At 47.7% G+C, this 18,097-nt stretch overlaps 1 protein-coding gene across 3 annotated transcripts in view; it reads left to right on the top strand.

Annotated features, from left to right (window-relative positions):
• Positions 1–1,952: 1,952 nt before the first annotated feature.
• IQCA1 (IQ motif containing with AAA domain 1) overlaps positions 1,953–18,097 on the top strand; it is a 146,538-nt gene continuing 130,393 nt past the window's right edge. For all 3 annotated transcript variants that reach the window (XM_032857562.1, XM_032857563.1, XM_032857561.1), the window contains exons 1-3: positions 1,953–2,205; positions 11,695–12,019; positions 15,305–15,424. In XM_032857562.1, coding sequence (XP_032713453.1) covers positions 2,195–2,205; positions 11,695–12,019; positions 15,305–15,424 — 456 coding nt within the window. In that variant the 5' untranslated portion in view covers positions 1,953–2,194. The remainder of the gene's footprint in view (positions 2,206–11,694; positions 12,020–15,304; positions 15,425–18,097) is intronic.

The raw sequence follows: 18,097 nt of genomic DNA, 5'->3' as shown, positions 1-18,097 counted from the left end.
TATTTTTTAATTTTCATTTGGTTGTCTTAGCTGTATCATCTCCCTCTTCTCATTGTGTTGTTTTATCTTTTCTCCCAACACTTAGTCTATTAGGTTGGTGTTCTTATTAATTTATTCTATAACATGGGACATATATGACGAATTTTCTTTTATTTGGTTACGTTTTCTTCGAGACTAAGTTCTTCAACTGTCTCACCCATGCCATAATTCTTTTTTTTTAATGTTATTTTATTTGATAGAGAGAGAGTGCACGCGCGAGCTTGGATAGGGAGGGGCAGAAGCAGAGGGAGAAGCAGATTCCCCATGGGAGCCCAACTTGAGGCTCAATCCCAGGACCCTGAGATCATGACCTGAGCCGAAGGCAGATGCTTAACTGATTGAGCCACTCAGGCATCTCTCTTTTGTTCTTGTTATTTGTTTTTCCCCCCTTACCTTGTTACTAACGTCTTAGATTTGGATAATGGATTTGTTGCTTCTATCTTATTTGTACCTAACATGGGTTGCTCTTTGTGAATCTTCTGTTCAAATATAATGTGAGCAAATTCTCCTTGACTCCTTTCTCCCTATATCTGAATGAGTTTGAAAGTTGGAAGATGGCATTTTTATCTACTTTTCTGTGATCTGGATACACACTGAGGATTAGGACTGAACCCCTGGATGTGTGCAGGTCCTGGGCTCTGCTTGCTCCAGAGATTCTGCTCAATTTCCAGACCCTTATTAGGAGCAACACCCTGTCTCTGTGACAACTGTCCTTGGACTTTGAATCTTTGCCTCTGTACAGTGCAGAGTCCTAGAAAGTGGCAAGTCCTAGTGATTTCTCCCAGCTCTGGTCAGGTCCTGTGGGCAGCAGGGGCTGTTTTCTACTAGTGATAGTTTTGTCTCACCTGGATTTCCCCAGGTAGCTTGCTTCTGTGCCCACATTCTCATCTCACTTTGCAAATTCATGTCCTCTTTGTATCAAAAGGCATTAGTGAGAAATCTTAGTATTTTTGTCTACTTGGTTTTCTTCCCTCATGGGGATTTTTGGGCAACGGGGATGAGATTCAGATACCATTCTCCATGGCAGACATCTATTTCACTGAGTACAGTTTTTTGAAGTTGATGGCACAAAGTTGTACTTAATTTTTTTTATTTAGTTGTTCTTTTCTTCTGTTGTTGTTATTTTCTATTTTTGCTCTTCTTTTGTTCATTTCATGTGTGAGAGAGGTTCTGTCATCCAGATCACCCTGTCATTTTTATGGGGATGCCTTTCCCATGCTCTTTCAACTGTATTGGTCCTGAATGTATTCCTGTAGGAATTGCAGGTAATAAAATTTGCAAATAAATCTCATAGTTACTAAAGATGAAGAAAGAAGGGCAGTGGAAGCAGACACTCATAGCGACCTGCTAATAACTAGCATCCACATGGCATTTTTCCATGTACAACTCTCTAGCTCCTCATTTCACTTTCATTTCGCCCCATAAGTCCAGGACTGCTTCTACCCTGTATCACCAGAACCTAAGTCTGCGCTTGCCCCGGAGAGAAGCCCAATCAAGTTCTGAACAAATGAATGACTGCTATCCCATGTTACAGATGGGAAGATAGAGTCTACAATCAAGGCCCTTGTCCAAGGCCACATATCGGAAGGCAGGTGACAAGGGGGCAAACAGGGAAGCGGGAATAAGGCGTGTTGGACGGCGAGCCGGCGGAAGGGACCTGGGCTGGACCCCGGGGACTGGTGTCTGTGAGGGTCCACAGGGAGATCAGCCCCTCATCTTGGGAGCTCCCATCCGCGGGAAGCAGCTCCTTTCCGCGGGAAGCAGCTCCTTTCCGCAAGACCTGAATCCCACCGCGCGGCTCCTCGGTTGCCACGGAAACCAGCCCAGCGCGCAGGCGCGTGGAGCTCAGGGGGGCGTGTCCCTTGCTAGCGGCGAGCCGGCACTGCGCAGGCGTAGCGTCTCGGTTGCTAGGTTCCGCCTTGCGTCCAGCCTAGGGGCTACAGGAAGGTTTCAGAACCTATCTGTGCGTACGCGCTATCGCATTTTCCTGCCCAAAGTGGAGGATAGCCCCCACCCCGACCCCGTCCTCCAGAAGGACCTCTCCGTGGACGCCCGTGGCTGTGTCCCTGTGTCCCGACGCCTGCTGCCGGCCGCCCTTCGGAGGGAGACGGAAGAGCTTCCAGGCGGGCGAGGGAAAGAGAGAAAGTAGTCAGCCATGTCGAACGCGTAAGTGATGGGCGGCCGGCTTATAGACCTGGGCCGGACGTCTTCAGGCGGAAAGATGGCTTGCTCTTCTTCTCTTCCTTCTTTTCTTCTCTCCTCTCCCCTCCTTTTCATGTGTTAGCAAATGAAGACGGGCCCCAGGGTAGAGTATCAGGTCCTTGTGGACAAGGAACGCCATACGCCTGGGTCTCCATCCTCCCCGTCGCACTGCCTTCTCGCCCCGTGGACATGAGGTCCCGAGAACCCGTGGCTTATGCCCTGGCTGCTGTCATTTTGAAACAGCAGCACCTTCAAGACATTCTGTACCTCGCCTGCTTTTTTGTTCGCCTTTCTCAGTTATCTGTGGATTGCTTGGTAGAAACACCCAGGTCCCGTATTAAATCAAGAAGGAGCTTGAGGAAGCTTTATGGTACCACTCTGCTTTTCTCAAGGAATTGCAGTCCGGTGGTAGGGGTACCGGGAAGAGTATGTGCCCAGCCCTGAGCTGCTCGCCCAGCACTTGTTCAGCGGTGTGTTTCTGTGGTCTTCATCGGACCATTTCGGACGTGTTACGGTGCTGAGTCTGCCGGCACTGTGCTGAGTGTGTGAAATATGGCAGCGCGTGTGATCCTCACAACACCCAGTAACGCAGGACATGTATATGGTGTTATTCCCATTGCAGAACAGAGGAATCAGGGACGGAGAGGCTAAAGGGTTCATTCCGGGCAAGCAGAGGGTGCCCTCCCAGGCATTCTACCTCCAGCGGCAGGCATGCTCTTACTAAGCATATTTATGAGTGAGGAAATGAGGGCAGAGAGATCAAGGGCTTGCGGAGATGCTGCAGTGGAGAAGACCGGGATTTCAGTTTGGGGCATAATGAGTTTGACGTGCCTTTTGGAGATCAAGTAGGTGGTTGAATATTTGAGCCTTGAGTTCAGAAGAGAGGTCTGTGTATGAAATATAAACTCAACAGGTGTTGGTATGTAGATGGGCTTTATTGACACGGCATGAGTGTAGACAAAGAGAGAAGGGGTCATCCGGCGGTGAGAGACTGGGGAGCAGACACCAGCAAAAGGATCGAAGCTGATATCCATGAGGGGAAAGGAAAATCGTGGTGTTTAGGTGAACAGGAAATAATGTTTCTGGGAGGAGGGAGTGACAAACTCAAACACTGCTGAGACAGGTCAGAAGAGAACCAAAGTGGGTCATCCATTTAGCAAGGTAGGGTCCCATGGTTCCCTTGACCTCGTGGGGGATGGAGTAAGAAGGTTGCTGAGAATGGGAGGGAATGGAGGACAGTGAGCATGGCCAACTTTTTAAAGGAGTTTTGCTAAACCTGATTCAGGGAAATGGGCCAGGAGACAGATTTTTTTTTTTTTTTAAAGACAGGAGGCAATGGCATGTTGCTTTGCTAAAGGAAAGGGTGAGGAAGAGGAGGGAGTAGTGGGGTGATGTTGCCAGTGGGGGCATGAGCCCCAGCAGGTAGCTGGAGGTCTTGACTTCAAGGGAGGAGCTGAGTTGTTTATCACAGGGAATTGAGGAGTGAGGAGTCTGTCCGTAAATACTATTCATGGGTAGACACCTTATGGGGTCCTGTAAAGATGGTGCGGGGTGTAGACGATGGTGACAGTGAGGGGCAGTGGTGATGCCACCTGATTAAATGAGATACAAAGCTGGGGGGGCAGGGAGACTGATTTGGAAGTGGCAGTGAGGAGCAAGGACCTTGATCCCCCCATCCCCACAGCGGTCGGAGGATTCTGCCAGAAAAGGATCCTTCCTCCTGAGGGAAGGACAGCTGGGCCTCTCCCTTAAGCAAGAAGGCCAAGGGAATATTCTGGAAAGAGGACAAACAGCCACATAGTATTGGAAGAATCTGAAGATTTATCCTGTATAAAATATCTTGGGGAGAATTCCCATTTTGCAAGATTTAGATTTTTCATCGAAGCACGTTGTATGTCTGAATACTCCAGTCTTCCCTTCCCCCACCCACCCAGCTACAGAAATCTGCCAAGCTATGTAAATAACAGTCTGGCCATTTTCAGCTGTCTTATTCCATCTTCTCCACCCACAATCCTCCTGACTTCAAAATCTGTAACACTTCTTGTCATATGCCCAAGTCTGAAATCAATTGTGTGCTTAAAACATAATATTCTAAGTAGTCCCATGGATAAAATACCACTTTCTCTTCACAAGGTGCATTTAAAATTTCAAGGACACTTTCACATCAGTTATCCCATCCCATAGTAACCCCTTCAGGTGTCCAGAGGGGTGTCCCTGTCCAGATTTTCCCCGTGAGGAGGAAGTGAAAGTGCAGGGAGGCTGTGGCCAGCCTAAGACCCACTAGGTCAGGAGACAGCTTCTGATTCTAACCTTACGGCCCTTTGCCTTTAAAACCCTCCTGGCCGGACGAAAGGGAAATAAAAATAAAAACGCATGGATACTGGGGTCTCATTCACAATGGCCAGGAGGCAGAGACGGCCCCCATGCCCGTCAGGGGCGTGACTGGACCGCATCAAGAAGCTGCGAGGTCCGGGTGCCGGCCTCTGCACATGCGCACTTTGCAAACATTGTGCAGGCGCCACCGACTGTGTGAGTCCATTTATGTGAAATGTCCGCGGCAGTTACAGTAATGGTGACCGGGGGCTGGGGAGACAGTGGACAGGGGCTCCTCCCGGGAAGATGAAAATGTCCTCGAGTTAGATAGAGGCAGTCGTTGTGAATATACTAAAACCCATTGATGGGTGCCCTTTGAAAGGGTAAACTTATGGAATATGAATTATATCTCAGTGATGTTCTTATTTGGAAAGAAAAAGAAAAAAAAAAAAAAGCAAAAAACGTCCTGCGGCATCCCGGGTCTCACGTAATGTTCCTGGGCACCAGCTCCGCAGAAAGATGCAGGGACCATGGGGCAGCGAGGCCGGGCTGTGACTGCATTAGGGGGGCGGTGGCGGGGGGTGATTCCAGGCTGGCCAGTGGCTGCTGGCAGTGAAGAGAGTGGTGGGGCTGTGGCCAGTGGGTGCCCAGGATAGCAGGGAACCTGGAAAGCAGGAACGCCGAGGTCAGCGCCCAGAGGACAGGGTGATGATGCGGGTGGGCCGGCTCACGTGGCTGCCTCATGCTTCCTATCACCCAATGACCGGCGCCTGCTCTCTCCAGCAACGCTCCAGAAAAGCACGAGGTGAGGAAGGAAGAGGCTGCGGCCCAAAGGCGGGACCTGGAAGGCTCAGGCCGCCAGGAGAATCCTCAGCCCAGAGTTCCAGGGGTGGGTCAGCTCAGCCATGGCCCTGGAGGGGTTTCTGCTTCTTTGACCTGGGTGGAAGCCAATGAGTGCACTGAGCTAGGGCAGCAAGGCTTCCCCTGGCTGGGTCTGTCCCAGAGTGGAGTCTGGGCATTCCTAAATTCTGGGCGTGCTCCCTCCATCAGGGTGGGTGTGGTCGCCCCCGGTGGAAGCATCCTCTACCCAACATCCCTTGCTCCCGATGGGTATGGATCTTTATAAGATTCAGGTCACCCCACCTGCACCTCATGGGGCAGCTTCCCCAGGGTCTTGCACAACCTTAGTGCTTACTGGTGTGTTCAGTGCTTTGAAGTCTGATAAATGCCCCTTATTTTTCATTACTGATCCCACCCCCCACATGTGGAAGTTATGACTAGATTTATTTATTTGGGAATATTTTATATTCCCAAATTCTCAGTGATGTTAAATCTGCATGTCAATCTCAAGAGTCTGCTTTCTTTTCATCTTGTCTTTCCAGGCTTCTGCCTGGTCCGATCCTCTGCAGCTTCTAGAATTTTCTTCAGTTACCTCTTGTGTGGCTCCCACCATATTCATTCTTAGATGTTTAATCAGTACTGGGAAAGGAAGTTTGTTTTTCCTTTTTCGTATTTTTCTCTGCGTTCAGCGTTTGTGGCTTTTATCGATGGCTTGCAACTTTGCTGCCCAGCTGACCTCTTATGTTTCGTTATCGAGTTCCTTGGTTATTGCAGCTGTGTCATTTACAAGCAGTTTCTTAAATCTTTTGTATGAATCCCTTTTCTGTCTGCTTCATTCTTTTTCACTCCTGTCTTTTAGGTTTCTAGTGTGTCTCCTGAAAATATTTTTGGTCTCTGGCATTCAGCGTGTTTGAAGGGCTGACCGCATCTGTTCTTTGGGGTATCTGGATGGTCTTCTTAGTCAGGCATATGCCATAAATTAAATTTATTGAGAATTTTCGTGGCATCCTGTGGAAATAATCTTCGGCTTTGTACTGTTCTGTTGCTGTATTTAGCTCGGCTTGTCTCCATGATGAACTCTCGCAGATTCCTGGGATGACCCCTCCCCGGTCAGAGGGAACCACGCTTTTGATCTGGCGCTGAGTCCCGTTTGCTAAGTGGAATGTCAGATCCCAGCTCTAAACAAAATTAGCCTATAATTTTCTTCTGTAATGTTGTCCTGACAGGTTTCGGCCACAAAAACCACAGGGTTTGCTGTTTTATGTAACATTGGTTGGGCAGCTGGCCAGGTCAGGGGACCCCTGGGTGTGCCGCCCCCCCCCCCTCCGCTGCTCCCAAGTCTGGGCTTTGGTCATCTAGGAACGTGTTCCGCTTCTCGGCACCCTTCCCAGATTTACCTCCCCCAGAGCAGGTATTTGATAAGGCAGCCTTCATTGTCCGCTCAGTTTCTGCCTCCACCTCTCCTGTCCTGTTTGCCTTGTTTTTTAAGGCCATCTGATGCTGGGACCAGGCAGAAGCTGCTACTGGTACTATTCTGTGATGGGGTTGTTTCTAATAAATTGTCATTTATTCTTCAAGGAGGGGCAAGTCCTGTGCTAAGTGGAATCGAACTGCCTCTGAAAACGTTCTCGCTTCATAAAGCCAAGTGGCAGAATGTTCTTTCGTTAGCAATGGTTTTTAAAGATGTGCAAGTTTGGAGATATCTGACTCTCGCACCTCCGGGGGCATGCCCGAGGCTGTATTCAGTATCCAAACTCAGGGGCGGGCTGCAGGGGAGAAAGTGTATTTCCAACCATAAATCTTGGCCCATCACAACCGTGCCACCTGCTTCATTACCCTCATTTGCATTCATCCTGAAGAATGGAGACCACAGAGGGGCTCAGACTATGAGCTCTGGACGTGGGTCAGCTTTGCTGTGCCTCCGTTAGCTCGTCTGTAAACTGCAGTGATGGAAGCACCTGCCTGAGGGGGCTGTTAGGTTTATGTGAGCTGAGGCCTGTAAAGCATTTAGGACGGTGACCAGCATTATGAACTTCTGAACTCTTTACGTCATCATCGTCATCATCGTTGTCATCGTCTGAACCTGAAAGACTCTTCACACACCCAGAGAAGCTTCTAAATTTTGATCAAGAAGATGAGTCTCCCATGTCTCTGTTCCAGGAACATAAAAATGAGACATGTAAAAAAATTATTTTTTAATATTTTATTTAAAATTTTTATTTTTAGGGGCTCCTGTGTGGCTCAGTAGTTTAAGCATCCAACTCTGGATTTTGGCTCAGGTCATGATCTCAGTGTGCTGGGGTGGAGCCCTGTGTGGGGCTCTGAGCTCAGTGGGGAGTCTGCTTGTCTCCCTCTCCCACTGTCCCTCCTCCTGCTGCCACACACACTTGCTGAAATAAATCTCTCTCTTTCTCTGAAATAAATAAATAAGTCTTTTTTAAAAAGTTTTTATTTGTTCTTTTAAGTTTGTATTAATTGATAACATACTACTGTATATTTGTTATACTTAAGAGTGGAATAGTACATTTTAAAATAAAATGAAAATATTTTAAATTTAAAAACTAAAGAATCGGAAATTTTTTAAGGCAAGTTGAAACTCTCTGGACCAGGAACAGCATGGGAGCACACAGCAGTGAGCAGGCACGAGGAGGAGGCCTCGTCAGGCACTGGCGCAGTGCTCTGGGATCGCTGCTCCTACGGGGCCTGGCTCCAAACCAGCCTAGAGGGCTGCAACTGGACCCCCATGAATCCGGGTGGGATTGCCCTTCCCAGCAGGACAGAGGCGGAGGGCACGTGCCTACAGCCTGCCCTGGGCTGTGGGTGATAAGACAGCAGCTTCTCAGCTAGAAGGCAAGTTAAGGAACGCATAGACACTCAGTGTGTTTAAAGAACCCCCATAAATTAATAGAAAAACAATCCAGTGGAAAAACAAGCAAAATAAATGGATAAATAATTTGAGAACAGAACTTACGCACAACCCAAATGAGGTTCACCTCATTTGCAACCAGGCGAACGGACATTCAAATATTCACGTTAAATTTCTCACCCATCATCTTTTTTTTTTCTTTTATTTCTTTTCGGTGTTCCAGAATTCATTGTTTTGCACCACACCCAGGGTTCCATGCAATACGTGCCCTCCATAATACCCACCAGGCTCACCCAACCTCCCACCTTCCTCCCCTCCAAAACCCTCAATTTGTTTCTCAGAGACCACAGTCTCTCATAGTTTTCTCCCCCTCCAATTTTCCCCAACTCACTTCTCTCCATCTCCCAATGTCCCCCGTGATATTCCTTATGCTCCACAAGTAAGTGAAACCATATGATAATTGACTCTCTTCTTGACTTACTTCACTCAGCATAATCTCCTCCAGTCCCATCCATGTTGCTACAAAAGTTGGGTACTCATCCTTTCTGATGGAGACAAAATACTCCATAGTGTGTATGGACCACATCTTCCTTATCCATTCGTCCGTTGAAGGGCATCTTGGTTCGTTCCACAGTTTGGCGACCGTGGCCATTGCTGCTATGAACATTGGGGTACAGATGGCCCTTCTTTTCACTGTATCAGTATCTTTGGGGTAAATACCCAGTAGTGCAATGGCAGGGTCATAGGGAAGCTCTATTTTTAATTTCTTAAGGAATCTCCACACTGTTTTCCAAAGTGGCTGCACCAACTTGCATTCCCACCAACAGTGTAAGAGGGTTCCCCTTTCTCCACATCCTCTCCGACACATGTTTACTGTCTTGTTAATTTTGGCCATTCTAACTGGTATAAGGTGGTATCTCAGTGTGGTTTCGAGTTGAATCTCCCTGATGACTAATGAATGAACATTTTTTTATGTGTCTCTTAGCCATTTGTATGTCTTCATTGGAGAAGTGTCTGTTCCTGTCTTCTGCCCATTTTTTGACATGATTATCTGTTTTGTGTGTGTTGAGTTTGAGGAGGTCTTTATAGATCTTGGAGATCAGCCCTTTGTCTGTACTGTCATTTGTGAATATCTTCTCCCATTCCAAGTGTTGCTCTTTGTTTTGTTGACTGTTTCCTTTGCTGTGCAGAAGCTTTTGATCCCATCATCTTGGCAAGAGTTACATTTATGTATTTTCTGGTCATGGTGGTGTTCTTTTATTTTTGGTCAAGGAAAAGGTGGTGGTACAGTGATGAATAATGGTTCTAAGCTTAGAATCCCATAGACTGGGTTCAGACACTAGGGAACAGACCACCTCCTCCCACCTCAGTGAGAGTGACGGGAGCCCCATTCATGGAGCATGGCCAGGGTCACAGAGTGTGGTCAACTGCAGGAAGTGATGTTGGCCATTTCTCAGAGGGAAGTGCGGAGCATGAGTAAGGAAGGGCAGGTAGTGGGACCAGAGCAAAGGACCTAGCAGAGATGCCTGCTAATGACCTTGGGAAGGTCAGTGAGGGACTCCCAGTAAAACACGGTGGATTGAACGAGCAATTTTCTTCCCTGCTCTTCCTGAATCACCTCCAACATGGCAACAGGAGATGTTAAAGGCTATAAACACATGAGGGCTAAGGGAACGTTAGAGCATTTTCCAGAAAATACCATGAAAACATAGAAGGAGGGAAAGCAGGTGAGATGAGGGCGAGGGGGCAGGCCAGAGAATGTGGGACCTGAGGGCCAGCAGAGGGGGAGCGAGGAAAAGCCCACCTTCCAGCAGAACCCTGGGAAGAGAGGAGACAAGGTCTGGTCCTTCTGAGGTGGGGCTAAAGGTGGTAGGTAGACTGCAGAGAGCAGGTGCCCAGCTGCCCCTGTGCTGGCAGAAGAGGCTCGTGTAGGCAGCCTGGCCCCGGGGATGCCACACACAGTTGAGCATGGGGTTGGGAGGTCAGGGTGACGGCAAAGAGGAAGGGAAAGCCCTCACTCCTGACCCACTGGCTCCATTCAGGCAGAGAATGAGCCCCCTGGCCAGCATGGGAAAAACCTAATGGGTTGTGGGTTTCCCCCTCATCCCAGGGAGAGGGCCGGGTTCTTGTCCACCTTCTCACCCCTGGGAGAGATAATAAGCCTCTTCCCAGACACACTGAACTTTCCATTAGCTTTTCATCTGGTTCTTGGATATAAAGAGAGCAAAAAATTACCCAAAATGTCAACCAAAAAAACTCTGCCTTGGATGTGTTGGTCAGGGTCCAGGCTGGAAAAGGGTGGCACACTCAGCAGGATGGTTAAGAAAGGGACTGGCAGAAGAGATGGGGACAGTCTCGAGGAACCAACAAGGGTCCTGAGGCAAGCAACACAGAGCGGCCACTACCTTGAGCCTTTGGTAGAAGGAGGCTCCCAACCATGTGCTAACTGGCCAGGGAGCAGTGGGAGAGGACATACCTGCATCCCATTCTCCACCCGCCCTCCAGCTCCCTGTCTGCTGCTTCCACTGACTCAAATGAGGACGAGGAGCCCGCTCAGGCAGTCCTGAGTCCCAGGCCAGATGCCTCTCACTTCTTATGTCCCTCATTATGGGTCTCAAGTTCATAGTTTTTGCTTAGAGCTGTAAGTCATTCACTCTCCATCGCGGGGACTAGTCCACTGTGAATACACTGCAGTTTATCTGTTCATTCTTACATTCATAAACAGTTGCGTTATCTCCTTGTTTGGACTCTTTATAAAGAAACGCTATTATGTTCATCCTCAATACAGATTTACAAGAGTTTCTCTGGGGAATGATTTTTCATAGGGACTGCCTGTGTTTGACTTTATGAGGTGGTGCAGAATTCCTTTCCAACGTGGTCATTCCACCTCATAGCCCACCAGCTATATGTATGGACAGGTCCGTGCAAAATTCAGACTCACAGGGGCCCCTGGGTGGCTCAGTGGGTTAAAGCCTCCGCTCTCAGCTCGGGTCATGATCCCAGAGTCCTGGGATCGAGCCCCACATCGGACTCTCTGCTCAGCGGGGAGCCTGCTTCCCCCTCTCTCTCTGACTGTCTCTCTGTCTACTTGTGATCTCTCTCTCTCTCTGTCAAATAAATAAATAATAAAATCTTTAAAAGAAAAAAATTCAGACTCACAGCTTCTTCATCTCTGCAATGGGTGTAATAATGCTGGTTTTGCAGGTACAGTGAGGAATTAGTCTTATCATTGAGGTGAAAGGATTTTTAAGCTATGCATTTGATAATGGTAACTGTGGTCATGTCTGAAAATCACTTGCACCTCGAAACAGGACATAAATGGTCTGAAGGGAACTACACGCCATGTACCTGGTTCACATTTGTTTTGTTATTCTGGATGCCCATTTCATATGACTCACAAAGGAATTTTCACTTATTCTCTTGTCTTCCACCAGAATGTATAACAAGATGTGGCATCAGACCCAAGAAACCCTCAATTCTTTGCTTGATAAAGAGTCTCAGCACATGATGGAATCCCAAAGCAATCAAATTTTCATCTCCCAAATGCTAGCCACCTTCTACATAAAATACGTGCAGATCTTCAGAAACTTGGAAGATGTTTATGACCAGATTGTCCACCCGCAGAAGCGAATACTGATCCGAAAAATCCTGGATGGAGTGATGGGTCGCCTCCTGGAACTGAAGAATGAAATGGTTGAATTGGAATTAACGGAGTTTCATTATTTTGATGACATCCTACAGGATCTAAAGTTGGCTCCTGTAAGTACTCAGCTTCTTCTCTTATCTGTTTCTTGTTGCTTTAAATCAGCCATGTAGGCCTGTAACCAATTTTCTACAGACTTTCTAGACATCTGTGCTGGTTGTTGTATGAAAAGTTGAAGCGTTGCCCTTCAGCTGGGCCATACCACCCTGGACAAGGATTGGGTTGCTGTAGCTTTGGGTACAGACAAATCTTCACACAGTCCTTGGGTCCACTGGACACTGAAGTTGTTGTCTTCCTTGTCTCCATGGGTCTTCCCAGGTCTGTTGGCTGGAGTAGGCCAACTGTTCCATAAATATCCTGAGACACAAACCCTCCCAATTTCCAGTCCCACTGCCCCTACTTCTGTTTCCAAAGGAGATCTCCCTCTGGCCTCTGTTTCCCATCATCTTCTTCAGGATGAGCAGCCAATGGGTGGCCATTTCCTTCTTCCCAGGTGCTTGTGTCTCCTCCTTTGCTTTGGGTCTTTGGTGACTTGGGGATTTTTGGCAATAGGCCTTCGAGCCTCAGACAAGAAAGAAGGGCATCCTCCCTGTCTCTGATGTCCTGGAGCCATGAGCATTCTGCCTCACTGCTGTCCTCCCAACCTTCACCACCAGACACCCACTGCCAGACTCCTTGGATGAGTCTGCCAGCAGCCAGTGGACAGAGAGCTCACTTCAGGGCCACAGTCCTGTGAGCTGAGTCTTCATTTTGAAAGGAACATTTCCCTAAAATAAAATTGAAAGGAGACAGTGTTCAATTTTCTACCTGGCATTTAACGCCTCTTTCTTTTGAAAATAGTCAAGAGTCTATAAAGGTTATGTTTGTTTCTGAAATAGACTTTCCTAGCATTATTACTGCACTTCGTTGGAATGGACTCTAAAGAATAACTAGAATGACTGGAAATGCTGAAGTTCCCTCCAAAACTTTAATGTTCATTGCCATTCATTTATAAGGGCATGGATTAAAGCAATTTTTCAATCAGGTGTACTTGACTCACCCAGGTGAGTCTACCAAGAACACCTGAGGATAAACATGAAATCAAGTCATTAAATCATATCCCTAAATTGAATTAATAAATCAGTATTAAATGTATTAACTTAATGTCAAGAATATTAAATAATATTCTCGAAGCTGGAGAAAAGAAATTTATGAAACTTCTGTGGTGGGCTCCTTCAGATTGTCTGGTTCACCTGGTTCATCTTTTCAAAGACCATGAACACCAAAAGGGGTGACAAATGAGGGACATTGTCCAGGAAGCCTTCCCAGTAGGAGACTCTCAACTGTGTTTCCCACCATTTCTGGAGGATGCGTGGTGAGCCACGTGATGACACGGGGATCCAGATGGTTAGGGGTTACGTCTAATAGCAGCAGCTTGGACCCCAGGAGCTAGTTCCAGGCCAGGGAGACACATGTGCCATCTCTGGGAGCTCCTACGTGGCTCAGCTCTGCACCCCTGTGTCTGGGCCCCCGTGCCCACCACCTGCACAACACACAGCTCTCCGTACAATATGACCCCCCAGTCCAACCACAGCTGGTCATCTCAGGGATGGGTACTGGTGGTGGCGCCAGGCGAGCCTTCCCTCTGAGATTCTGAAACAGAGACAGAGAGACCAGTTTCTGCCTCAGAGCCTGAACCAGGGACTCCCAGATTTCTGAGTAGTTGGAGCCTTCGTTCTCAGATGCTCGGAAGAATGAAGAAAGCTGCTCCTGAGCGTTAAAGAGGGAGAGAGACAGAAAAAAACAGACTCACCAAGAGGAGCAGAAGGAAATGCCAAGTCCTGGAGGCTTCTTCATCCCTGGACACATCCCTGCTGCTGACGGACTCTCCACTGTGCTCCTGCCCTGGGTCCGAGAAGTCATTATTGTCCCCTGTGGCCAAACTAACCGGAAGAGTGTTTCTGCAGCCTGCCACGTGAGGAGCCTCCTTAACAGGTTCCTGATGTTGAGAGATATCTCAGGGAGAGAAGGAGTTTCTCTGCCACAAGAAGTGTCCTTTATTCCGCCCTATAGAGGATGGGAAATCCCAGGGTATCTGAGATGGACGTTCGGGGTGTCGTGGATGGAGGCCACTGATATGTGTCTCCCCTCTCTTCATTCTCAACGGCTGTATTTCCTGCCCCTCAACATCTTAACTAGTGGACAGGGTTGAGCCATAGCACGAAAATGTTGTCTTAAAAGTTGGAAAAGTACAGCACTTAAACGTACTTGGTAATAAATAAAATCTCAACATTGAATAAAAGTGGAATCTTTCTCCTCTGACTGCCCTCCATTCCCAGGTCTCTCTCACTCAGTGAACCCCAGGACTCACCCCAAAACTCCATTAGTCTAAAAGTCTTGGTTTTCAAAAATGGTTGCCACCTGGTATGGATACCATCTCACCAAGTCCTAAAAAAGACACCCCTTTACGTTATAATGCTTCTTTAAGGGAAGGCCTGTTCAAAATCCCCTGGGTGAGAAGAAGGTGTGGAGAGTCACCCCAGAATGGGAAGAAGGGAGCTGAACCTGAGGACCAGACCTTAGCTTTGCTGGGCCAACTGGTCTACCAGAAGGCACCCAGGAGTGTCTGAGAGTCTAGGACAGTGTTTCTCGATGGGGATGGCCAAGGGCCCATCCCATACCCCTGAAAAACTCTTCTGCACTCCTGATTGTTGACCTTGGGCTGGGAAATATTCGTGTGGCCTCCACTAACTGAAATATTTGGTAATATGCATAAATGAGAAACAGGAGTTTATATTGATTGCATGAAAATACAAGTTTCCTACTAAAGCAAATGAATTTTACCAGTAATTTTTATAATTTCAGGTAATGTAGACAAAAATGAAAACACATTATTAGGAAAAAATTGTGATCACTTACATGCAAATAATGATGCTAATGATAAATTACGAAGTTGAATTCAAAGGTCTCTGCATCACAATGCTTTGCTATCTTAATTTGCATTATTATTTTAGGTAGGCTGAGATGATATTATGTTTCTTTAAAGGCCTTCATTAAGTTACCATTAGTTAATTGAGAATTAACTAATGTGAGTTCTCAAGTTTTACTGTAATGATTAAAATAAGGGCCGTGGTGATGGTTTTTCCTTGTGATTCTGTGTCTCCTTAATGGTGATGAATTCTCTTGACGCCACTGGCCTCATCACCTCTTAAATCAGGATGGGAGGTAAAGTGTGTCCCTTTAGTGTACAGTCCTTACTGTATAGTTTAGACAGATTTAAGTTCTGGAATTGTGACAAAAGTGACAGTTGTGACCAATTGTGACAAAATTGTGCCCTTTGGCTTATTCTTTCCCTCCTCTAGCAACAATTAGATATTCCCATTCCCAAGTATTTTTTGAAAGAGAAGCTGGAAGTCATCAAAGGAAGAGAGAAAATCCTTGCGCAGATATTAGCCGACATTGGACTAGATATTCCTGATAAGGTTTGTACATCATTTTTATAAACATCCTTCCATAATTGATAGAACCTTTTTCTGTGCATCCTGATTGTATGGGAGACAGATTATTTCCAGTGGAAGGAAAGCAGCACCCGCCACTCTTGCTATTCTATATGTGTAAGAAGTTGCTTCCCTTGGGGGTGTATTTTCGATGACGCATGACCATTATTTTTCAAGAACTTAGAAATAGAGATTGAAACCTAATGCTTTGTTGGTTCAGTCAGCATCTCTGAGACAGAGTAGATTTATCAGCTCGGCTTGAGTTCTCATCTCAGACCCCTAACCTAAAGTCAGAAGTGGAATGTTATCTAGTGAAATCATTAAATGTTAAGATAACCTACCCGTCAAGCATTCCCTTCCAGACTTTTCTGCATGGCACTGCTGCACCCACCTTGTGGCAAGTCCACTTGAGCATTTCGGTGGCCCTTGCTGCCTCCCGCACATCAGTGCTCCACGGCCTTGTTTGGTCGTGGCCCATGCAGGGAGGTGGCAGTTGCCATCCAAGCTGGGACTATTACGAGTGAAGCGGGCGCTCTCAGTAACTCTCTGGTGCCCAGGGCAAAGCAGCACATGAGAGCTTCCTACAGACAGGTCCTGCTGAGTGTTGTCATCCTGGGTCCTGGTGCCAAGGAAAATTCCAAGTGCAACCAGAAGGACAGTGGGGCAGGAACAGGATGTGCCATGTCTGCCTGCCGCGGGACACATGCGGGTGGGCGCACGGTACCCTGCGCTCTCTCAGCCGCGGGCATGCTTCATGCTGCAGAGAGGGCTCGTTCTTCTCCCTACAGCCCAGCCTGTCAAAATGGTACTCATTCTGCAGAGCCCAACTTGATGCAGCGTCCCTCCAGCAACCTACACCGACCCAGCTAACTCAGGACCGTCTCTCCCTCCTCCACCTCTCCCCTAACAGACTGACCCTCCCCCTGCATTCCATTCCTGAAGTCGGTCCAGGGCTGTTTTGAGTAGGGGTCATCTCACCGTCCTGCACCTGCTGGTACCTTCAGTCCACACATCATTCAGAAGGAGGCACTCAGCCCTTCACCCAGCTCCCCCCAAGGAATCCCCTGGCACAGAACGTTGACAGGCAGGGCAGAATTTACAGAGGATTTTATAGGGGAAGTGGAGGAGGGAGATGACATTGTACACACTATGGTCAAACCCTAAAAATTCCTCTTGGCCATTTCTTCTTTCTTCTGTCCCTCTTTGCTGGGGCGCAGTCAGCAGCAGGGAACCTTCTTTCTCAGCAGGCAACCCTAGCTGGCTCCACTGGGTAGAGCCGTCCATCTCCCTCCCAGCCCCGACTTCTGGTGGGCCCAACGTCGGCAACACGCCGGGCTCTAGGCAACAGCCCTTGACATCTGTGTGACTTTCTCATACCCTTCAGTGCCTCGTGACACCCCGTTTTCACCTCAAGCTGCTTATTTCTTGAAGACATATGCAATATACAGCCCAAAAAGAATTTTGAGAGGCAACTATTACCATCCAGTCCTACATCTCTAGTGCTTAGTATTTACTCTTGGGCCTTCCGTAAGTGTTCAAAAATCTTTGTCATATTAAGCAGACCACTCAAACCCTCAGAAGTCTTCAATAAGGGCTGTAATGATTTTCAGAGTGACCTTGTCTGGTTCAATGCCACCATGATATTCGTTCTGCTCTAACCTGCTGAGTGCATTTTTGGAAATGTGCCCTCACTGCAAATTTGAGGGACAAGATCTCACCAAAAACCAAACTCTGAGGAAATGTTACGTGAAACAGCCCCCTCGAAGGGAACCAGGGTTCCACACCGAGGATCCGTGAATGCTCTATTGGGAAGAGGGTCAGTCTTGGCTCAGAGTGGCTCCACCCCTTACTAACCATGGCAGCTCATGTCAATTCTATTTCTTCAGTCAGCCTCAGTCTTCTTAACTCTTCACTGGTCAGAATACCGGCCTTGGGGTTGCTTTGTGCATTTGCCAAAATGATCTATGAAAAGCCTTTGGCTTCTGTAGGGACTCAGTAAATGCCCCTTCCCTCTCCCTGCTCCTTCCTGGACACTGTCCCCCCCCCATCCCCACCCCCACAGACAAGAGATCATCGTGGCAAACAGGGGCTTTGGGGATGAACCGGAGCACCCCACACTTGGGGCCTCAGTGCCTGGCACCATGGCCTGATAAAGGGGCCACCCTGCCCTCTGACACCTTGGCAAAGATTCAGCCCATGATCAGGAGTTTTCTGATTCTGAAGGCCTCTCTCTTCTGCCTCTGTCCCTGTATGAGGCTTCACCCAAGCCAAGCCATATCCCCAGCTTCTCCCTCACTCCAAGGGCCATAGAGGGCCCCCTGAGCCCACTCAGAGCTCTCACAGGGCTCCAGATGCCCCAGCAACCTTGCTCTTGGCTCTTCTTGGGAAACCACACAGTCCCACACCTGGCTTTGCCTCCCCCTAGACCACCTGATTCCCCCAAGGCAACATTTTACCATCCGAGCCCTGGTGTTTCTCCAATTATAATCTTCCCATCCCATTTGGATGTTTTGAAATGCAAATTTGTAAGGACTAGAAGACATTTCACATATAAATTGAATACTCCTAAAATGATTTTAACCTTACTCATGATTCCTAGATCATCCTGTAATGGATTTTGATGTCAGCATTTTACTTCATAGGATTTTTAAATTTTAA

The sequence above is a fragment of the Lontra canadensis genome, unplaced genomic scaffold, assembly GCF_010015895.1.
Source record: "Lontra canadensis isolate GAN:19392208 unplaced genomic scaffold, GSC_riverotter_1.0 scaffold13, whole genome shotgun sequence".
Taxonomy (NCBI): domain Eukaryota; kingdom Metazoa; phylum Chordata; class Mammalia; order Carnivora; family Mustelidae; genus Lontra; species Lontra canadensis.
Note: the sequence above shows the minus strand (reverse complement) of the source record. Positions and strands in the feature narration are given on the sequence as shown.